At 44.4% G+C, this 15,858-nt stretch overlaps 1 protein-coding gene across 1 annotated transcript in view; it reads left to right on the forward strand.

Moving 5' to 3' along the window:
* Positions 1 to 15,858, forward strand: part of LOC119437676 (chorion peroxidase-like) — a 101,464-nt gene that overhangs the window by 20,746 nt on the left and 64,860 nt on the right. Inside the window, exons 4-5 of the mRNA XM_037704665.2 lie at positions 10,680 to 10,826; positions 12,342 to 12,468. Of these exons, the coding sequence (XP_037560593.1) occupies positions 10,680 to 10,826; positions 12,342 to 12,468 (274 nt within the window). The remainder of the gene's footprint in view (positions 1 to 10,679; positions 10,827 to 12,341; positions 12,469 to 15,858) is intronic.

Raw genomic sequence — 15,858 nt, forward strand, 5'->3', positions numbered from 1 at the left:
AGTCCCTCACTACGGTGCGCCTCATGATGAAATCGTGGTTTTGGCACGTAAAACCCTAGAATTCAATTCAAACCACTCAAGAAGCATCCGGTCGACCTTCGAAACGCCGGGTTTTTAAAATGAAAATCAATTTGGGGTGCAGTTTTCTTCGCTCTTTAATCAGTTGTACCCAATCAGGATCTGCCGAATGTTTACATTTATTACTTATTCCGCAGGAACCTTTCTCATAGAGACATAAGAAAAGGGTAAGGCAGGGAGGTTAACCAGAGGGGAAGGTCCGGTTTGCTACCCTACGCTGGGGAGAGAAGGGATGAGGAGGTAACGTGATAGGAAAGTAGAGATAGAGAAAGAAAGTGAGCACAGGTACACAATCAGAGTTGGTCACTCTCACCGCATACAATCACTGCACAGCACAGTAGCACTGTAGCACCGCAAACTTCAGTTCAAGCTACAGCCGCTTGACCAATTTTGTAGTTTTTAAAAACTGCACCAAAGCTCTCGTCGCCTTCCGTTGCGATGTCGGCATTCTAAAATGGTTTCTTCTGTAAACGGATTTTGGTCCAAGCGTGCTATCGCGCTTGCGAGCGATCGTCTCTGTAAATTGTAGCGAGGACAGTCACAGAGAAGGCGTTGAAGAGTCTCCTCGCTACCACAGTCATCACACGAGGCATCGTCGGCCCATCCAATTCTGAAAGCAGAAGACTTCGTAAAGGCTACTCCTAGCCATATTCGATAAAGCAGGGTACCTTCACGTCCGGAGAGACCAGCTGGGAGGCGAGCAGAAGAGTCAAGGTGGTGCAGTCGGTTGCTTTGAAAACTTCGTGTTTTCCACACGGACAATGTCATGTCACGGGTGAGCATTCGAAATTTTCTAGCGGCATATGTCCTTGATAACGGCATAGACTCTTCTTTGTTGCCTTGAAGAGCCCACCGAGCAGCGCTATCGGCGTGCTCGATGCCTATGACGCTGCAGTGACTTGGAAGCCACTTAAATGTGACGCAGTGTCCTTGCTGAGCCAAGGTATGGATTAGCTCTATAATCTTGAATACCAGTTTTTTGCGTGGTCCACGCTGCAGGGATGATAGTAAATACTGCAGAGATGCCTTCAAGTCACTGAATATGGGCCATCTTCGTGGTTGTTTTTGGCTGACGAGACGAAGTTCCGCACGAATAGCTGTAAGTCCGGCAGCCGTCGAAGTCGTGGTGTGACAGGTCTTGAAACTCATGGGGGTGGCTCTCGCTGGGAAAACTACAGCTCCAGAGAAACACTGGAGAGTTGCTGATCCATCTGTATAAATATGTACGTCGTCGGCGTACCTCCCGTGCAAAAGGAACAGCGTTAGCTGTTTAAGGGCACGTGATGACAGCTAAGATTTTTTCCTGATTCCTGGTACGGTGAGGTGCACCGCTGGTCGAGCCAAACACCATGGAGGAATCGATTGCTTAGTTGCGGGGATGAACCCTAATGGAATGCGGGTGTAATTATACGAAATCATAGTACAAAATGATGCCTGTCGCCTTTCTGACGGTAGTGCTGCAAGGTGATGGGAAAGAGCACGGGCAAAGTGCCTAATCCGCACTCTCAGCACTTGTACTGTAATGTGTGTTTCTCCACGTGAATCTCGGGCAACCGCAATAGTCGCCACTGTTGATGCGCATTTAGGCAAACCAAGGCAAACTCGAGGAGCCCGAGCTTGAATAGCCTCTAGAGCACGAAGATTTGTCCTGCAAGTGTTGGTCAGTACGGGCAAACTGTATCTCAAAAAGCACAGAAAAAGAGCTCTGTACAATTCCAACATTACATGCACTGAGATTCCCCAAGTCATTCCGCCCATAAACTTGAAAAGCTGGGAGATCGCTGTCAGGTGCTGTTTCAAGTAGGTAACGTGCGTGCTCCATGGGAGAACTTTGTCAATGATTATGCCCAGAAATCTGTGCGTCTTCTCACAAGAAATAACCTGACCATTTATAGAGATGGCATAATGTGTCATTGGCTTGAGAGTGAATGACACCAGTGCACATTTGTCTGACGATATTTCAAGATTTTGGTTGCGGAGGTAAGCAGCTGTCTAAGTAGTACCTTTTTTAAGTCTTGCACGTATCAGGTGTGGATATGTCACACCTGAAGTCCATACACATATGCATGTCGACTGCGTACATTGATATCTTGATCGCTGCTAGCAGATGCTCAACGAGACCAATGAATGAGTGTGAGGTTAAATAGGGTGGGGCTTAGTACTGCGCTTTGAGGAACGCCTCGGTAGGTGTAGTATCGTGCGGTTTGGCCATCTCCGGTACACACAAAGAACGATCTCTTAAATATATAATTGGAAATCCATTGAAAAACTCGACCCTAGAGGTCAACCATCTTAAGAGCATCGATAATAGCCTCGCGAGATACGTTATTGTATACACCCGCCACGGTGGCTCAGTCTGCTAAGGCATTGCGCTGCTGAGCACGAGATCGCGTAATCGAATCCCGGCCGCGCCGGCCTCCGTTCGATGGAGGCGAAATGCAATGATGGAGGCGAAATGCTTGCGTTGTAGTGCACGATAAAGAACCCCAGGTGATCAAAATTAATCCAAAGCATTCCACTACGGCGTGCCTCATAATCAGAACTGGTTTTGGCACGTAAAACCCCAGGAAGCAGAAGTACGTTATACTATGCCCCCTTGACATCTAAGAACAAAGCTGCAGATAACCGTTGACATGACTTTTGATGATGACGATGACATGACTTTTGAAAAAAAAATCTGCGATCTCGACGAAAACCACCCATGCAATTTGCGAACATGTTGTAGTGTTCCAGGTACCACTCCAAGCGGGCAAGGATACGTTTTTCCATTATCTTTCCCACGCACCTGGCCAGCGCTATTGGGTGGCATGTGGTCAGTTCAAGTGGAAACTTGCCGTGCTTCAGAAGAGGGACCAAGCGGCTTGTCTTCAATTCTTCGGGAACCATGCCATCTTGCCAGGATATGTTGTAGAAATCTAACAGTTCTGTCAGGGCGCTTACACTCAGGTTGCACAAGGCGCGGGTGGTATGATATTCCGTCGGGTACTGGGGATGAAGAACGCCTACATAGAGCAAGAGCCGCCTCAAGATCCTCCATTGAGAAAGGAAGGTCTATGCGTCAGTCAGGCGAAGCAGGGATGTCATTGGGAGCTGCATAACCTTTACAGGTGGCTTGGCCAGCGATCCTTACACAAACGTCTTCTGCAACATCAACATCCACCCGCCTCTCGAAGAGCGCCACCAATTTTAATGGGAAGCGTTGTTCAGGGAGGGAACGCAGACCACGTATGGTTCTGCAGATGTGGTAAAGTGGCTTCCGGGGGTCTAGTGACTGGCAAGACTATGTCCAACATCGAGATGCCAGTCTATCCATGCAACACTGGATTTTCTTTTGTAGTTGTCTGGCTGTCCTAAGGTCATCGATTGATTTTGTACGCCGGTATCGCCGCTCCACACGGCGACGGAGTGCACGAAGCCGCTCCAACTGTATATCGAACTCCATGTGATTAGACGAAACCGTGACCGTGCGCATGGCGTCTAGCATTGCACACTTCATTGTTTCCTCTAATCCGGAGGACAAGCTCTCTCGGCAAGCATCTTCCATGGCAGAGGTAAAATAGTCCAGTCGAATCGAGTGGTGTTCCGTGGGGAGGAGCTGGACGTACCTTTGATGTGAGCACTCCCGTGGGTCTCGATATCCAAAAACCATTTAACGCATCGTGTGAAAAAGCTAGATAAGACAGCTAGGTCAAGAAAGCTGCGATAATTCACGCCTCGTGGGAGCGTTGGGCTGCTGTCATATAGGCGCGAAAGGCCGTGGTTGCTGGCGAAGTTGGCTAGTCTTCGTCTTCTTGCATTTGTCCGTGAGCTTCCCCATACCATATGGTGCGCATTAAAATTTCAGATTATGACCAATGGAGCAGGACACCAGGTCAAAATCTTTGTTAATCTCTCGGAACCAAACTTACTTGAATGCGATATGTAAACGCCTGCAAGTGTAAACATGACTTTGCCCTTTTTAAGTGTTAGGCAAACATATTGATTGTCATCGTGAGGCGGAATTGGCTGGCGAACATCCGTGAGTTCATGACGAATCTATTACTTTGCTGCATGCACCAGTTGTTGTGGACATAACCGCTTCATATCCCGATAATCTGACTGGCTTTGCTACGTTTGACTCACATATCACACTGATTGGGAATTATTATATATGAACTGACGAAAGTCTGAAAGGCGTGATTTTAGTACGAAATATTGTAGCTAATAACGAATTGGTGCGAGAACAGTTTCAGGTTGCTGTTGATTAAGTGATCACTAAGTGATGTGTTCAGGTTCGTATAAAAGTAGGATGTGAGAATGGCATCGAATCCAGGCAATTATGCAGATGCTTTGTTGTGTAGTTTTCATGTGCGCTAAGACTCGAATCGCATTTGTACTCAAATTAGTTTGCAAGTCTGAAAGACTTTACATGAAAAAATTAGGTATATGAGAGGTGTGCAAGGGCAAGTAATCTAGTGGCACGGCCGCTGGATAAAAAAAAAAGGTGCGGCCTGCTAGTTTAATACACTATAACCTTTATGCAATACGATAACATCTTCAAAAAACGTGGGTTTAGTGGAGTTTGAGGAACTATTCAGCTGAAAGCCAGATTTCATTTGCAACATATTTATTGAGAAGAAAAAAAGAAAACGGGAAAAAGCCCCGTTTCCCCGAAGCATTATTAGTGGAGCTTTCAGCAACTATTCAGCTGAATGCCAGATGTGTTTTGTAACGTATTTATTGAGAAGAAAAAAGAAAACAGATGAAAAAGTATCTGTTGCCTGAAGCATTTTTAGTGGAGCTCTAAGGAACTATTCAGCTAAATGCCAGATTTTGTTTGTAACATATTAATTGCGAAGAAAAAAGGAAAACAGAAAAAATCCCCGGTTGCCTGAATCATTTTAGTGGTGCTTTAAGGAACTATTCAGCTGAAAGCCAGGTTTGTTTGTAGCATATTTATTGAGAAGAAAAAAGGAAAACGAAAAAAAAGCCCCGGTTGCCTGAAGCATTTTTAGTAGAGCTTAAGAAACTATTCAACTGAATGCCAGATTTGATTTGTAACATATTTATTGAGAAGAAAAAAGGAAAACAGAAAAAAAGCCCCGGTTGCCTGAAGCATTTTTAGTAGAGCTTAAGAAACTATTCAACTGAATGCCAGATTTGATTTGTAACATATTTATTGAGAAGAAAAAAGGAAAACAGAAAAAAAGCCCCGGTTGCCTGAAGCATTTTTAGTAGAGCTTAAGAAACTATTCAACTGAATGCCAGATTTGATTTGTAACATATTTATTGAGAAGAAAAAAGGAAAACAGAAAAAAAGCCCCGGTTGCCTGAAGCATTTTTAGTAGAGCTTAAGAAACTATTCAACTGAATGCCAGATTTGATTTGTAACATATTTATTGAGAAGAAAAAAGGAAAACGAAAAAAAAGCCCCGGTTGCCTGAAGCATTTTTAGTAGAGCTTAAGAAACTATTCAACTGAATGCCAGATTTGATTTGTAACATATTTATTGAGAAGAAAAAAGGAAAACAGAAAAAAAGCCCCGGTTGCCTGAAGCATTTTTAGTAGAGCTTTAAGAAACTATTCAGCTGAATGCCAGATTTCATTTGTAACATATTTATTTAGAAGAAAAAAGGAAAACAGATGCAAAAGCATCTGTTGCCTGAAGCATTTTTATTGGAGCTCTAAGGAACTATTCAGCTAAATGCCAGATTTTATTTGTAGCATATTAATTCAGAAGAAAAAAGGAAAACAGAAAAAAAGCCCCGGTTGCCTGAAGCATTAGAGGCGCATGTGGATGCCCGCTACAGGGGCTTTGTTTGTTCGTCTTTTAGTGGGTGGTCCCTATGAAGGCGATGGTCTAGTCCATATTCATCGTAGACGAATTCGGTGAGCTTCGTCTACAGATGGGATACATTTTCCTGATTCTTGTGGCGAGGCCGAGTCCAATCATCTAATTGTGGCTAGCTGGATTGTGTGCAGTTTTTGAACTGCGAAATCACGTGGCGATTGCCAAACACTGTGTCACCATAGGATGTTAAGTACCACTGAACTGTACACGATGAAATTCCCTTTGAAGAGTTACTGAACAACCTATTACGTTGAAACCACGTGGTGAAAATCTGCCGATCAGAACACCTATACTTGACTGAACTCTATAAGAGGCGTATTCGGGCATATAAGAAGCACTGAGCGAAAGAACCAAAGTGAGTAGGATGAATTCTCACGTACAGAACAGATAACAAAACCAAGTACCGATATATGTAAGATTTTTCTTTCACTGGCTGCTGGCGTTTTGTTTGGGTAAAGGGCGGTAAAATATTTGCACGGAAAACGGACACATCTAACGTAATCCGGATTGGCTGTGAGGCAGATGTCGAAAAGATGCGCGAGTAGGTTCGTTCGCCTAAGGATTGTTTGATCAGACCCCTTATCTTATTTGCACCATGGCAATGATTGCACCATGAGACGTCACCAAACCAAGTTCACATGATTAATTTTTTCATTGTAACGCACAGTCGACTAGGCATAAACACGACGAGTTGACTGCGCTTCTCGGTGATTTCCCATTTCAGTTTGACAATGTCATGATTACGGAAACGTGGTATAGAACAAACGAGGAAGTATTTCGAATGCCCGGTTTTGAAACTTTCTTTTTAAATTGTTCTGATAGGTGTGGCAGGGGTGGGGTGTATTACAGCTTGCATCTGAGAGAAATTCTTTTAGCATGGCTCCCAAGTTACTCTGCAATGACATTAGACTATAAAGTGTTAAGTCTGGAATTGCACAGGTGTGTTGTCACTGTTGTGTATCGTCCCCCTAGTGGTGACGTTGAGAGTTATGTCACATTTTTGGAAGGGTTGTTTTGCTTTGTGTGCACAAATGACCTACGACTTGTCATCGGCGGTGATTTAAATATTAACATTTTACTAAATACGCCGAAGTCACGCAGACTGCGTATTATCCTCGATTCATTCGGCTGCAGAAACGTAATTACTGCACCCACACGCACTTGCGCTAACTCCGAAAGCTTGCTTGACTTGCTTATCACAAATAGCGCAGACGGTTGTGTACAGTCGGGTGTAATTTCAGGAAACATAGGTGACCATTCGCCAGTGTACATGTTCTGTAAAGTGAATCATGTGTCTAGGAGCTCACATCATTCTGACTTATTTCTGGTTCAAGTTATTATTCTGAAGACTCTAAAGTCATTTCGTACAGATATCAAAAAAATAAATTTCAGCTCTGTGTTTGATTGCACAGAAGCAGATGAAGCTTACAAAATATTCATGCGTGCACTTCTGAACGTTTACGAATACTGTTTTCCGTATAAAAACATGAAAAGAAAGAAAAAAATTCGGAAGCCATGGCTTACAGATGAATGCCTCAGAATGATCCGCGAAAAACATATGCTGTATGCAAAGTTTGTGAAGGCTCGAGAACCCGCAGACTTCTCCTCTTTTAAAAAGTACCGAAACTTTGCGAATAACATTCTCATGAACGCTAAGAACAAACATTTTCAACACGTCTTTAATAGAGCGGGAACTCGGCGCGATGTCGTGTGGTGCGAAATAAATAAACTACTACTACCTGAATCTCGTAAACAGCAGGAGTTAGAGCTAAGAATTGATAATAAAGCAATTAATGGTGAAGAATTAGCTGACAAGTTTAACAAACAATTCACGTCAGCACGCATGATGTAAACGCGACTTCCTTTCTAAAAGAGCCAAAAGACACACTGCCTGTTTCAAACCTTCAACACCAAAAGAGGTATATTTGGCATTTACGTCGTTAAAGAACAGCACATCGCGCGACATAAATGGACTTGAGATTAGGCCCATTAAATTTGTGGTAGAGCTTTTGTTGCAAGCGCTTACTCACATTTTTAATCATTTCTTATGCAGTGGTGTCTTTCCTGAGAAAATGCTGCACGCAAAAGTGATCGTTTTATTTAGGTCCGGAAACAAGAACGTGTTCACAAATTATAAGCCAGTATCTGTACTTCCTGCGATTTCAAAGGGCCTAGAAAAAATCATTTGCAAGAGAATTACGTCATTTTGTGATAAATACAGTATCTTATCAGATATGCAGTTTGGTTTCCGGCATGGTATGTCTACAGAGCTTGCTCTGCTAAAGCAAAAAGAATTATTCCTAAACAATTTCGAGAGTAAATTGTTAACACTAGGCATTTTCATACGTTTTTCCAAAGCCTTTGACTCTATTAACTAAGAAACCCTATTTGCAAAATTACAACATTACGGCTTTCGCGGGATCCCCCTTAAACTTTTGCAATCATATCTTCAACACAGAAACAGTGCGTCACTATTAGATCAAAACTTTCATCAGTAAGAACATTAACACAAGGTGTTCCCCAGGGAAGTGTACTTGGACCTATTTTATTTAATCTTTATAATATGATATCACAAATATTAGTAAAGACGCACAGTTCATAGTCTACGCCGATGATACTAGCCTTTTTTTCGTTAATTTGACATTGTATGTACATTTTATAGCTTTAGCAAACACGACTCTAAACTTATTACAAAAGTGGGGTAACTCAAATTCCTTAGCGATCAATACGAATAAAACTAAGGCTATACTGTTTACACCACCGCAAAAGCACGTCATCTGTAACTCTGCTCTTTATCACGGCGTAGAAAGGAATGAACTAGTAGATAATGTAAAAACGTTAGGAGTGATTTTTGACAAACATTTAATTTGGCATTTACACGTAGAACGTATTATGTCCAGCCTGGCAAGAACATGTGGTATAATTTGCCGATTACGACACATGCTGCCTTCTAAAATAAAGCTGTTGTTATATAACAGTCTCTTCCTTCCACATCTTAATTATTGTAATCTAGTGTGGGGTACGACATCGCAAACAAACATTCATAGTTTAAAAGCACTACAAAAGAAAGGCGTCCGGCATATTATTAATGCTCCATTTGATGCACATAATTCGAAATATTTCGCGCTCTTGATGTGTTGCCTATTGAACACTTTTATGAATATAACCTTGTCTTGAAAAGTTACAAATGTTCTTGGTCTAACAAAACGGTTTTCAGACATTTGTGCAACCTAACGGAATCAACGGTAGTGTCGTACGAATTTAGAACCCGGAATCAGTGGGTATTGCCTTTCTCAAGAGCTAATTACGGTTTGAAGCGATTGCAGAACCAAGTGGCAAGAATACTAAACTTCTTATCTCATACTGAGTTCAACACGATTACAAGAAATACAATGAAAACAAATTTAATAAATAATGGTAAAGTTTTATAAAAACTACTTTTGCAATCTTGCTTACAGTGTCTCGAACCTCTTTTTATATTCCCTTTTGTTCCGCTTTTTTTTGCGTGAACCACTGGATAATTCCAATATTTCACAATAAAACCTGTTTAGCGCTAATCTTAGCGTGTCTCTACATTTGTGCATAAAGAGTCTTACATATCTGCGATTAAATTATACTTCTTGAATATTGATGTTTGCATATGGATAGATGTAAATATGTTTTGAACTTCTGTAGCCCATTTATGTATTTCTATATGCTGTAACTGATGCCAAGGAAAGGGGAAGGAATCCCGTCAAGCTGCTTTTATGCAGCTTTTTGTTCCTTGCCCTACATTTTTTTCTTCTTTGTAAGAAAGGGAGAAAAAATGCGAAAATAAAGTTGGAAAGTATATCGTACGCCCGAAATGCCGACTCTTTTCGATTAACCAAATACCTTGAACTCCTTTTTATTTATGCTAATTTAGAACATTTTGACAGAACCAATATCACATTTAGGAGCTAAAACTAAGTTATTAATTTCAGCAGAAAAAAATGCATTGCAATTATCCGTATCATTGTTACCTTTGCCTAAATACACTTTATTTTCAAAATCCAAATTGTCAAAACAATGACTACTATGAGCTAGGCTGCATAGCCTGCATGGAAGAAACCCGGACGATCATGGACTTTCCTAATGTTTTTGTTTTGTATGCAGCCAATGCCATTTTTTATTGAAGTTGTGGAATCACAAAGGGATGGATTCCAACATAGAGTACCAACATATGCTGGTTTATTGTTTCACTACATAACGAGAGTAAAACACATTCCAGCAATGTTAAGGAAGCAGTAGCAGTACCTACGGTCCCGGCAATCCTCGAATGACGCAGCAAGTCTAATGTTTGCATCAATGCTTGTATCTTGAGTTTTGTACCTTGCTTTTAGGAAAGACGCCCCAAGCCGCTCTCACAACACTCCTATCAGCTGTTGATGGCGAGGCCAAGCAATGTGCGGCGTGCAATCGTGGAAGCTGCGCCTCGCTATGCGAAACAGTGACGCGGCAGAAACTAAGCGGGTGTGGTGCTGATTGTCCACCGCCGTAGAAGTCATTGATGTAAGATTACGAACATCGTATTAGAAATTCCTTCATTTCTCCTTCGAGTTTTCGTATTAGTATTACGTTGACTAACACACTGTGGCTCCTTAGGTGCTTCGAAGGAAGCAACGAGAGGGTTATCATCCTCGAAATAAGAATAGCATCAACTTGTTTTCGCCGCAGTGATGAGGTAGCGGAAACTTTCATTATCACTGTCTTTTGCCGATGGTGTCAGCAATGCTTTTCATTTCCCGTACAGGTCCCGTCCGCCGACCTGCGAATGTGGCCGGTAGACGAGTAGTGTCGCTGCCCGAGATTACGCAAGAAGATCTGGACATCGCCGGACGAGCGAGTATCAGCATCGTTCGTGGAATAGACGATGCCGAAAGAGCACTGTTGAATGATGGTACTCAATTTTTTTACCGCCGAGTCACCTTAAAATCTGTTATTCTATTCAAAAAGACAAAATTCGTCATACATTCTACATCACTATAACCTATGCCCCCGCATATTGCGTGGCAGCTTAGAGTAAAACGTCTAGAACAGTGTTTATTGCTTTCGTATTGTCTTCAGTTGTGTGATCTTTGAAGAGTGAAGAATTGCGAATTTTTATGAAAGAATTTCAAGCTTACGAGGCCTGCAAGAGACTTACGAGAGAACTTGACCACTACTGATTTGCGAAGCACTTGCGCACGGCCCCCTTGAACTATCGCATATTGTGTGTCTCGTATAGTGAGCCACCATGTTGGCTTTCTGTCTGCGAAGAGACAATGCTTGTAGAGGCGTGCCGCACAGCCATAGATGTGGCTGGATACTGCTAGGCATCACACACAAGTTTTCTTGTCGTCTCTCATCCCGTACCTAAAGCGCCGCACTTTTCCGTTGAATTGTTTTTACCTTTGACGCTAAAATACAAAGCCTCCGTGTGGTTGTAAACCTACTTGTATTAATAAATATTTTGGGTGATACGAGAACGCCACTCAGCTAAATATTTCTGTCAAAAACGGTAATAATATTGCGCCATCTTTCTTCTTAACTTTGAAGAACTCCGAGTGCCCCTTGCCATGTGTAAATGGCATTCTGTAGAAGACAACAGACGTTTACACACCCTCATCAATTGTTCAAGGGCTGCATTTTGATTTAAGCAGTGGGCAGTCTGCTATCTGCTTATTTCATGAATGGCAACCTTTTTATAGTTTTACATATAAATTGGGTCGTCGCTGAATAGGACAGAAAGTTCCGAAGAAGAAAGAAAAAAAAGCTAACAAATCGAAAGCTTTCGTAACCTTTCTGAGCTCTGACGCTACGTGAAGACAACACTCACAGCAGAACTGATAGTTGGGCGAGTTGGTACGAATTCATAGTGAAATCTTTTTGCGCACATCTTTTTGTGTCTCCCCTTCACTGTGTCCGTGTCAATTGTGTGCGCAAAAAGATTTCACTATGGACAACACTCACAACCAACGGCGTATTGTTCTTAATCTTTCATGCAGCGAATGTCATTCGTAACTCATAATTTAATGGTGTTCATCCACAAATTACAGAAAAGATGGACAGTTCAGCGAAAATTTGAGGGCTAGATTCACAGTCAGACGCCATAGCACATAAAACAACGTTCAGTGAGTGCTATGACTCCATGAACTGGTTCGACTGCTTTGAACCATATAGATTACACTGAGCCGCGGGAGAGCAAGTGATAACCAATGAATTCTGAGGACATGTATTTACGTGCTCAGTTAACGTGCAATTTTCGGATGAAGTTCGAAAACCTGTCTGAAGATTGATTTTATAATAATCGAGTGGCGTTCAGGCTAGTGGGTGTTTCGCACATATTCTAAAATTTATTACCAGCTGACTCTCCATAGCTTATCATATCAAGTCAAATCCACGTGCCCTGCAGAATTACACTTTGTCTATGCAGGCATCTTTGCGAAGCGGAAGTCAACCGCCTCTCAACACGCTGCATTCTTTGGTTTCAAGCTCATCGTTCAGTCTCTCGGCAGGGACGGCCTCCTCGGCCTCGAAGCAACCCGAGAACTTGCTCGCAGGTACGTCTGCCGCGCACACGAAATGTAACGTGGATATCAGGCACTGCAAAATTAATCAACTATTTCAGAAGTGGTGACACTCCGTGACAACGTTTCCAGGAACACACAATTAAATTGAGGAACTTCGAAGAGCCACTGTGAAAATATTACTGCGTTAGCTTTACTTGGCTCATTGTGCGACTCCACCGTCGTCAGAACGCCATGGCAAAAAAAAAAGAAAAAAATGTCACAGTTTCGCCCTAAGGGCGAAGCAATGAATGCGATAGCAACACAGCGATGTCATCCGAAGTAAGGTGAGCGGCTTTGGTAGCAATATGAATTGTAGTAAACATGAGCTGATTAAGTAAGCAGGTGTGCTGCGGCGTAAGTAGACCGACATGAAGAGAGACTCGATGACCACGAGAAGGCACGTATGAAACGGTGGTGTTGATGAGAAGCGCTTCCCGTGGGCAGCGCGTGCGAAGGGACACACCTGTAGTGCTGCACTGCCGATCCGGGCAGCATTGCACGTGTAGCGTGCGTTGGAAAATGTGGCCCGACTATTACTAACTGAATGAACAAGCGTGGTGTGAGCGCGCACAAACAAACATGAACAGATCACACTGAATGACTGCAGACAACGACTGTCAAAACGCTGGCAGCAAGCACATACGCCGCCACGGGCGAAGGTACGTACGTGCGGTCTATCGCTTCAACGGAAACTGAGCGGCGAATGCACGGCGCATAAAGGTCAGAGCCGTGTGGAGATAAGAGACGGTGCGGGCGAGCGAGCGAGCGACGAGCGCGGTTGTTGGCAGAGCAGAAGTGCGCCCCCCCCCCCGCGCTCCCTCCGGCGCTGGCTTCCGGCTTCCTTGCTTGCGCGTGGGTGATTGAGTGCGTTCGCTCTCCGTGATAGCGCGCGTCCCCGCACGCTTCCGCTCGGGCATACGGCGCGCGGCGAAGATTTTATCTATAGGGAACCTCACGGCGACGGCGACGACGACGGCGACGGCAGAAATCCGGTTGACCTGTCCATATAATTGCTATCGCAATAAAACGGCACAGAAATCACGTCATCTTCATCTAACCCCCCCCCCCCAAAAAAAAAAAAAAATTCGGCAGCACGTTAGACTCCTGTAACACGTGAAGGCTAAAGCCTGCTGCACACTTGGTAATGCATTAAGTTATACGATCTGAGAGGTCAGTCTTCTTTACGTTGCATCTTCTCAGTAGTGGAAAACAGCACATCTGGTCGAACGCTTAGCTGCCGCCGCTTGGCAAGTCGCACCTTGTTTCTCGCTTGGCGAGCATCCCCCGGCCGCAGCGTACTTCCGACCTCTACCGCGCAATCCGCTAGGCTCTGGGCGAGCGTCCTCCATCGGCGTCTCTCGCTTTGCAGTCGACTGTCGCCACAATCGCCGCCGCGTGACCTCAGCGACGCAACGCCTGTTTTTCTGCGTACGCGCGCCGCTCTTACTCTCTCCACTCGCCCCTCGCTCCGAGAAGGTCACGTGGTTTCTGCGCGCGCCGCTCGTTCTTTCTTCACCTGGCGCTCGCTCGGAGGGGGTCACGGGATTTATTGTACCCACTTGACTAGACGCCGCGTTTTTATTGCGATAGCAATTATATGGACACTTCAACTGGATTTCTGCCGTCGTCATCGCCGTCGTCGTCGCCGTGAGGTTCCCTATAGATAAAATCTTCCCCGCGTGCCGTATGCCCGAGCGGAAGCGTGCGGGGACGCGCGCTATCACGGAGAGCGAACGCACTCAATCTCCCACGCGCAAGCAAGGAAGCGGGAAGCCAGCGCCGGAGGGAGCGGGGGGGGGGGGGGGGGGCGCACTTCCACTCTGCCAACAACCGCGCTCGTCGCTCGCTCGCACCGTCTCTTATCTCCACACGGCTCTGGCCTTTATGCGCCGTCCATTCGCCGCTCAGTTTCCGTTGAAGCGATAGACCGCACGTACCTTCGCCGCTGCGCCGTATCCGCTTGCTGCCAGAGTTTTGACGGTCGTTGTCTGCAGTCATTCAGTGTGATCTATTCGTGTTTGTGCGCGCTCGCACCACGCTTGTTCATTCAGTTAGTAATAGTCGGGTCACATTTTCCAACGCACGCTACACATGCAATGCTGCCCGGATCGGTAGTGCAGCACTACAGGTGTGTTCCTTCGCACGCGCTGCCCACGGGAAGCGCTTCTCATCAACACCACCGTTTCACACGCGCCTTCTCGTGGTCATTGAGTCTCTCTTCATGTCGGTCTACTTACGCCGCAGCACACCTGCTTACTTAATCAGCTCATGTTTACTACAATTCATATTGCTACCAAGACATTGCTGTGTTGCTATCGCATTCATTGCTTCGCCCTTAGGGCGAAACTGTGACATTTTTTTTCAAGGCCATCGCTCTAAGAGCCACTTAAGGCTTTCACCTGAAAAAAAAAAAGTTGCCACGGGGAGGATTCAGTTGTCTACTCCACAGCCATGCTACCGCTCTGTAGCCGAACGCGCTAACCACTGCACCATCGTTGCTTTCTTTACTGTAGCGCTGCAAGCGCTACAGCAATTTATGGTGACCGAAAACACATTCAAAAGCCGGCAGATCCCACGCCCTGTGGCAATCGCTACGCCTAAGAGACCGGAAGACGAACGCGTTAGTCATGCTCAAAGCCGGCAGATCCCACGCCCTGTGGCAATCGCTACGCCTAAGAGACCGGAAGACGAAAGCGTTAGTCATGCTCATGGCTATGATTTCGACCATCAACCTTTAGCCTTGTCCTTCACTTAGTAGCACATCCGAACCCATTTCACACTCAAAAACATTTCATTGTTTTCGAGTGGTAATCTTTTTTCGCTTAAGTCATTGTCATTTTCGTTGAGTCATGCTCATGTCTATGACTTATACCATCATCCTCTAGTGTTTCCTTCACTTAGTGCCCACGTCCGAACCTATTTCAGTTGTTTTTGAGTGTTAATTTTTTTCACTAAGTCATTGTCATTTTAGGTGGCTGTTTCGTGACATGCATGTCATGACATTCATGTCATGGCCTATGATTTACGTTCGTCGTACACTCTTGCCATACTATACCAATTATGGTACCTACGAAGTTAACGAAACGACCATGAGAGCATCAAGACGTAGGCGGCTGTTTCATGTACTACATGGCAGGCATGTCATGACATTCATGTAATGTCCTGACCTATCATTTATGTTCGTCATCCACTCTTGTCATAATATGCTAACTTTGGGGAGTGCGAAGCAGTTATTCGCCGGTGTTTCCCCTGTCTTTTCTTTGTGTTTATCTTGTTCTATTCTGTGTTTATCTTGATTTAGCAATGCATCATCTGTTTCGACACTTGTGATAAGGTACAGCTGGTGGGAAACAGCCACGCACACGGAGCTAAAGCCTTTGC

This window comes from Dermacentor silvarum, chromosome 1 (assembly GCF_013339745.2).
Source record: "Dermacentor silvarum isolate Dsil-2018 chromosome 1, BIME_Dsil_1.4, whole genome shotgun sequence".
Lineage (NCBI taxonomy): Eukaryota > Metazoa > Arthropoda > Arachnida > Ixodida > Ixodidae > Dermacentor > Dermacentor silvarum.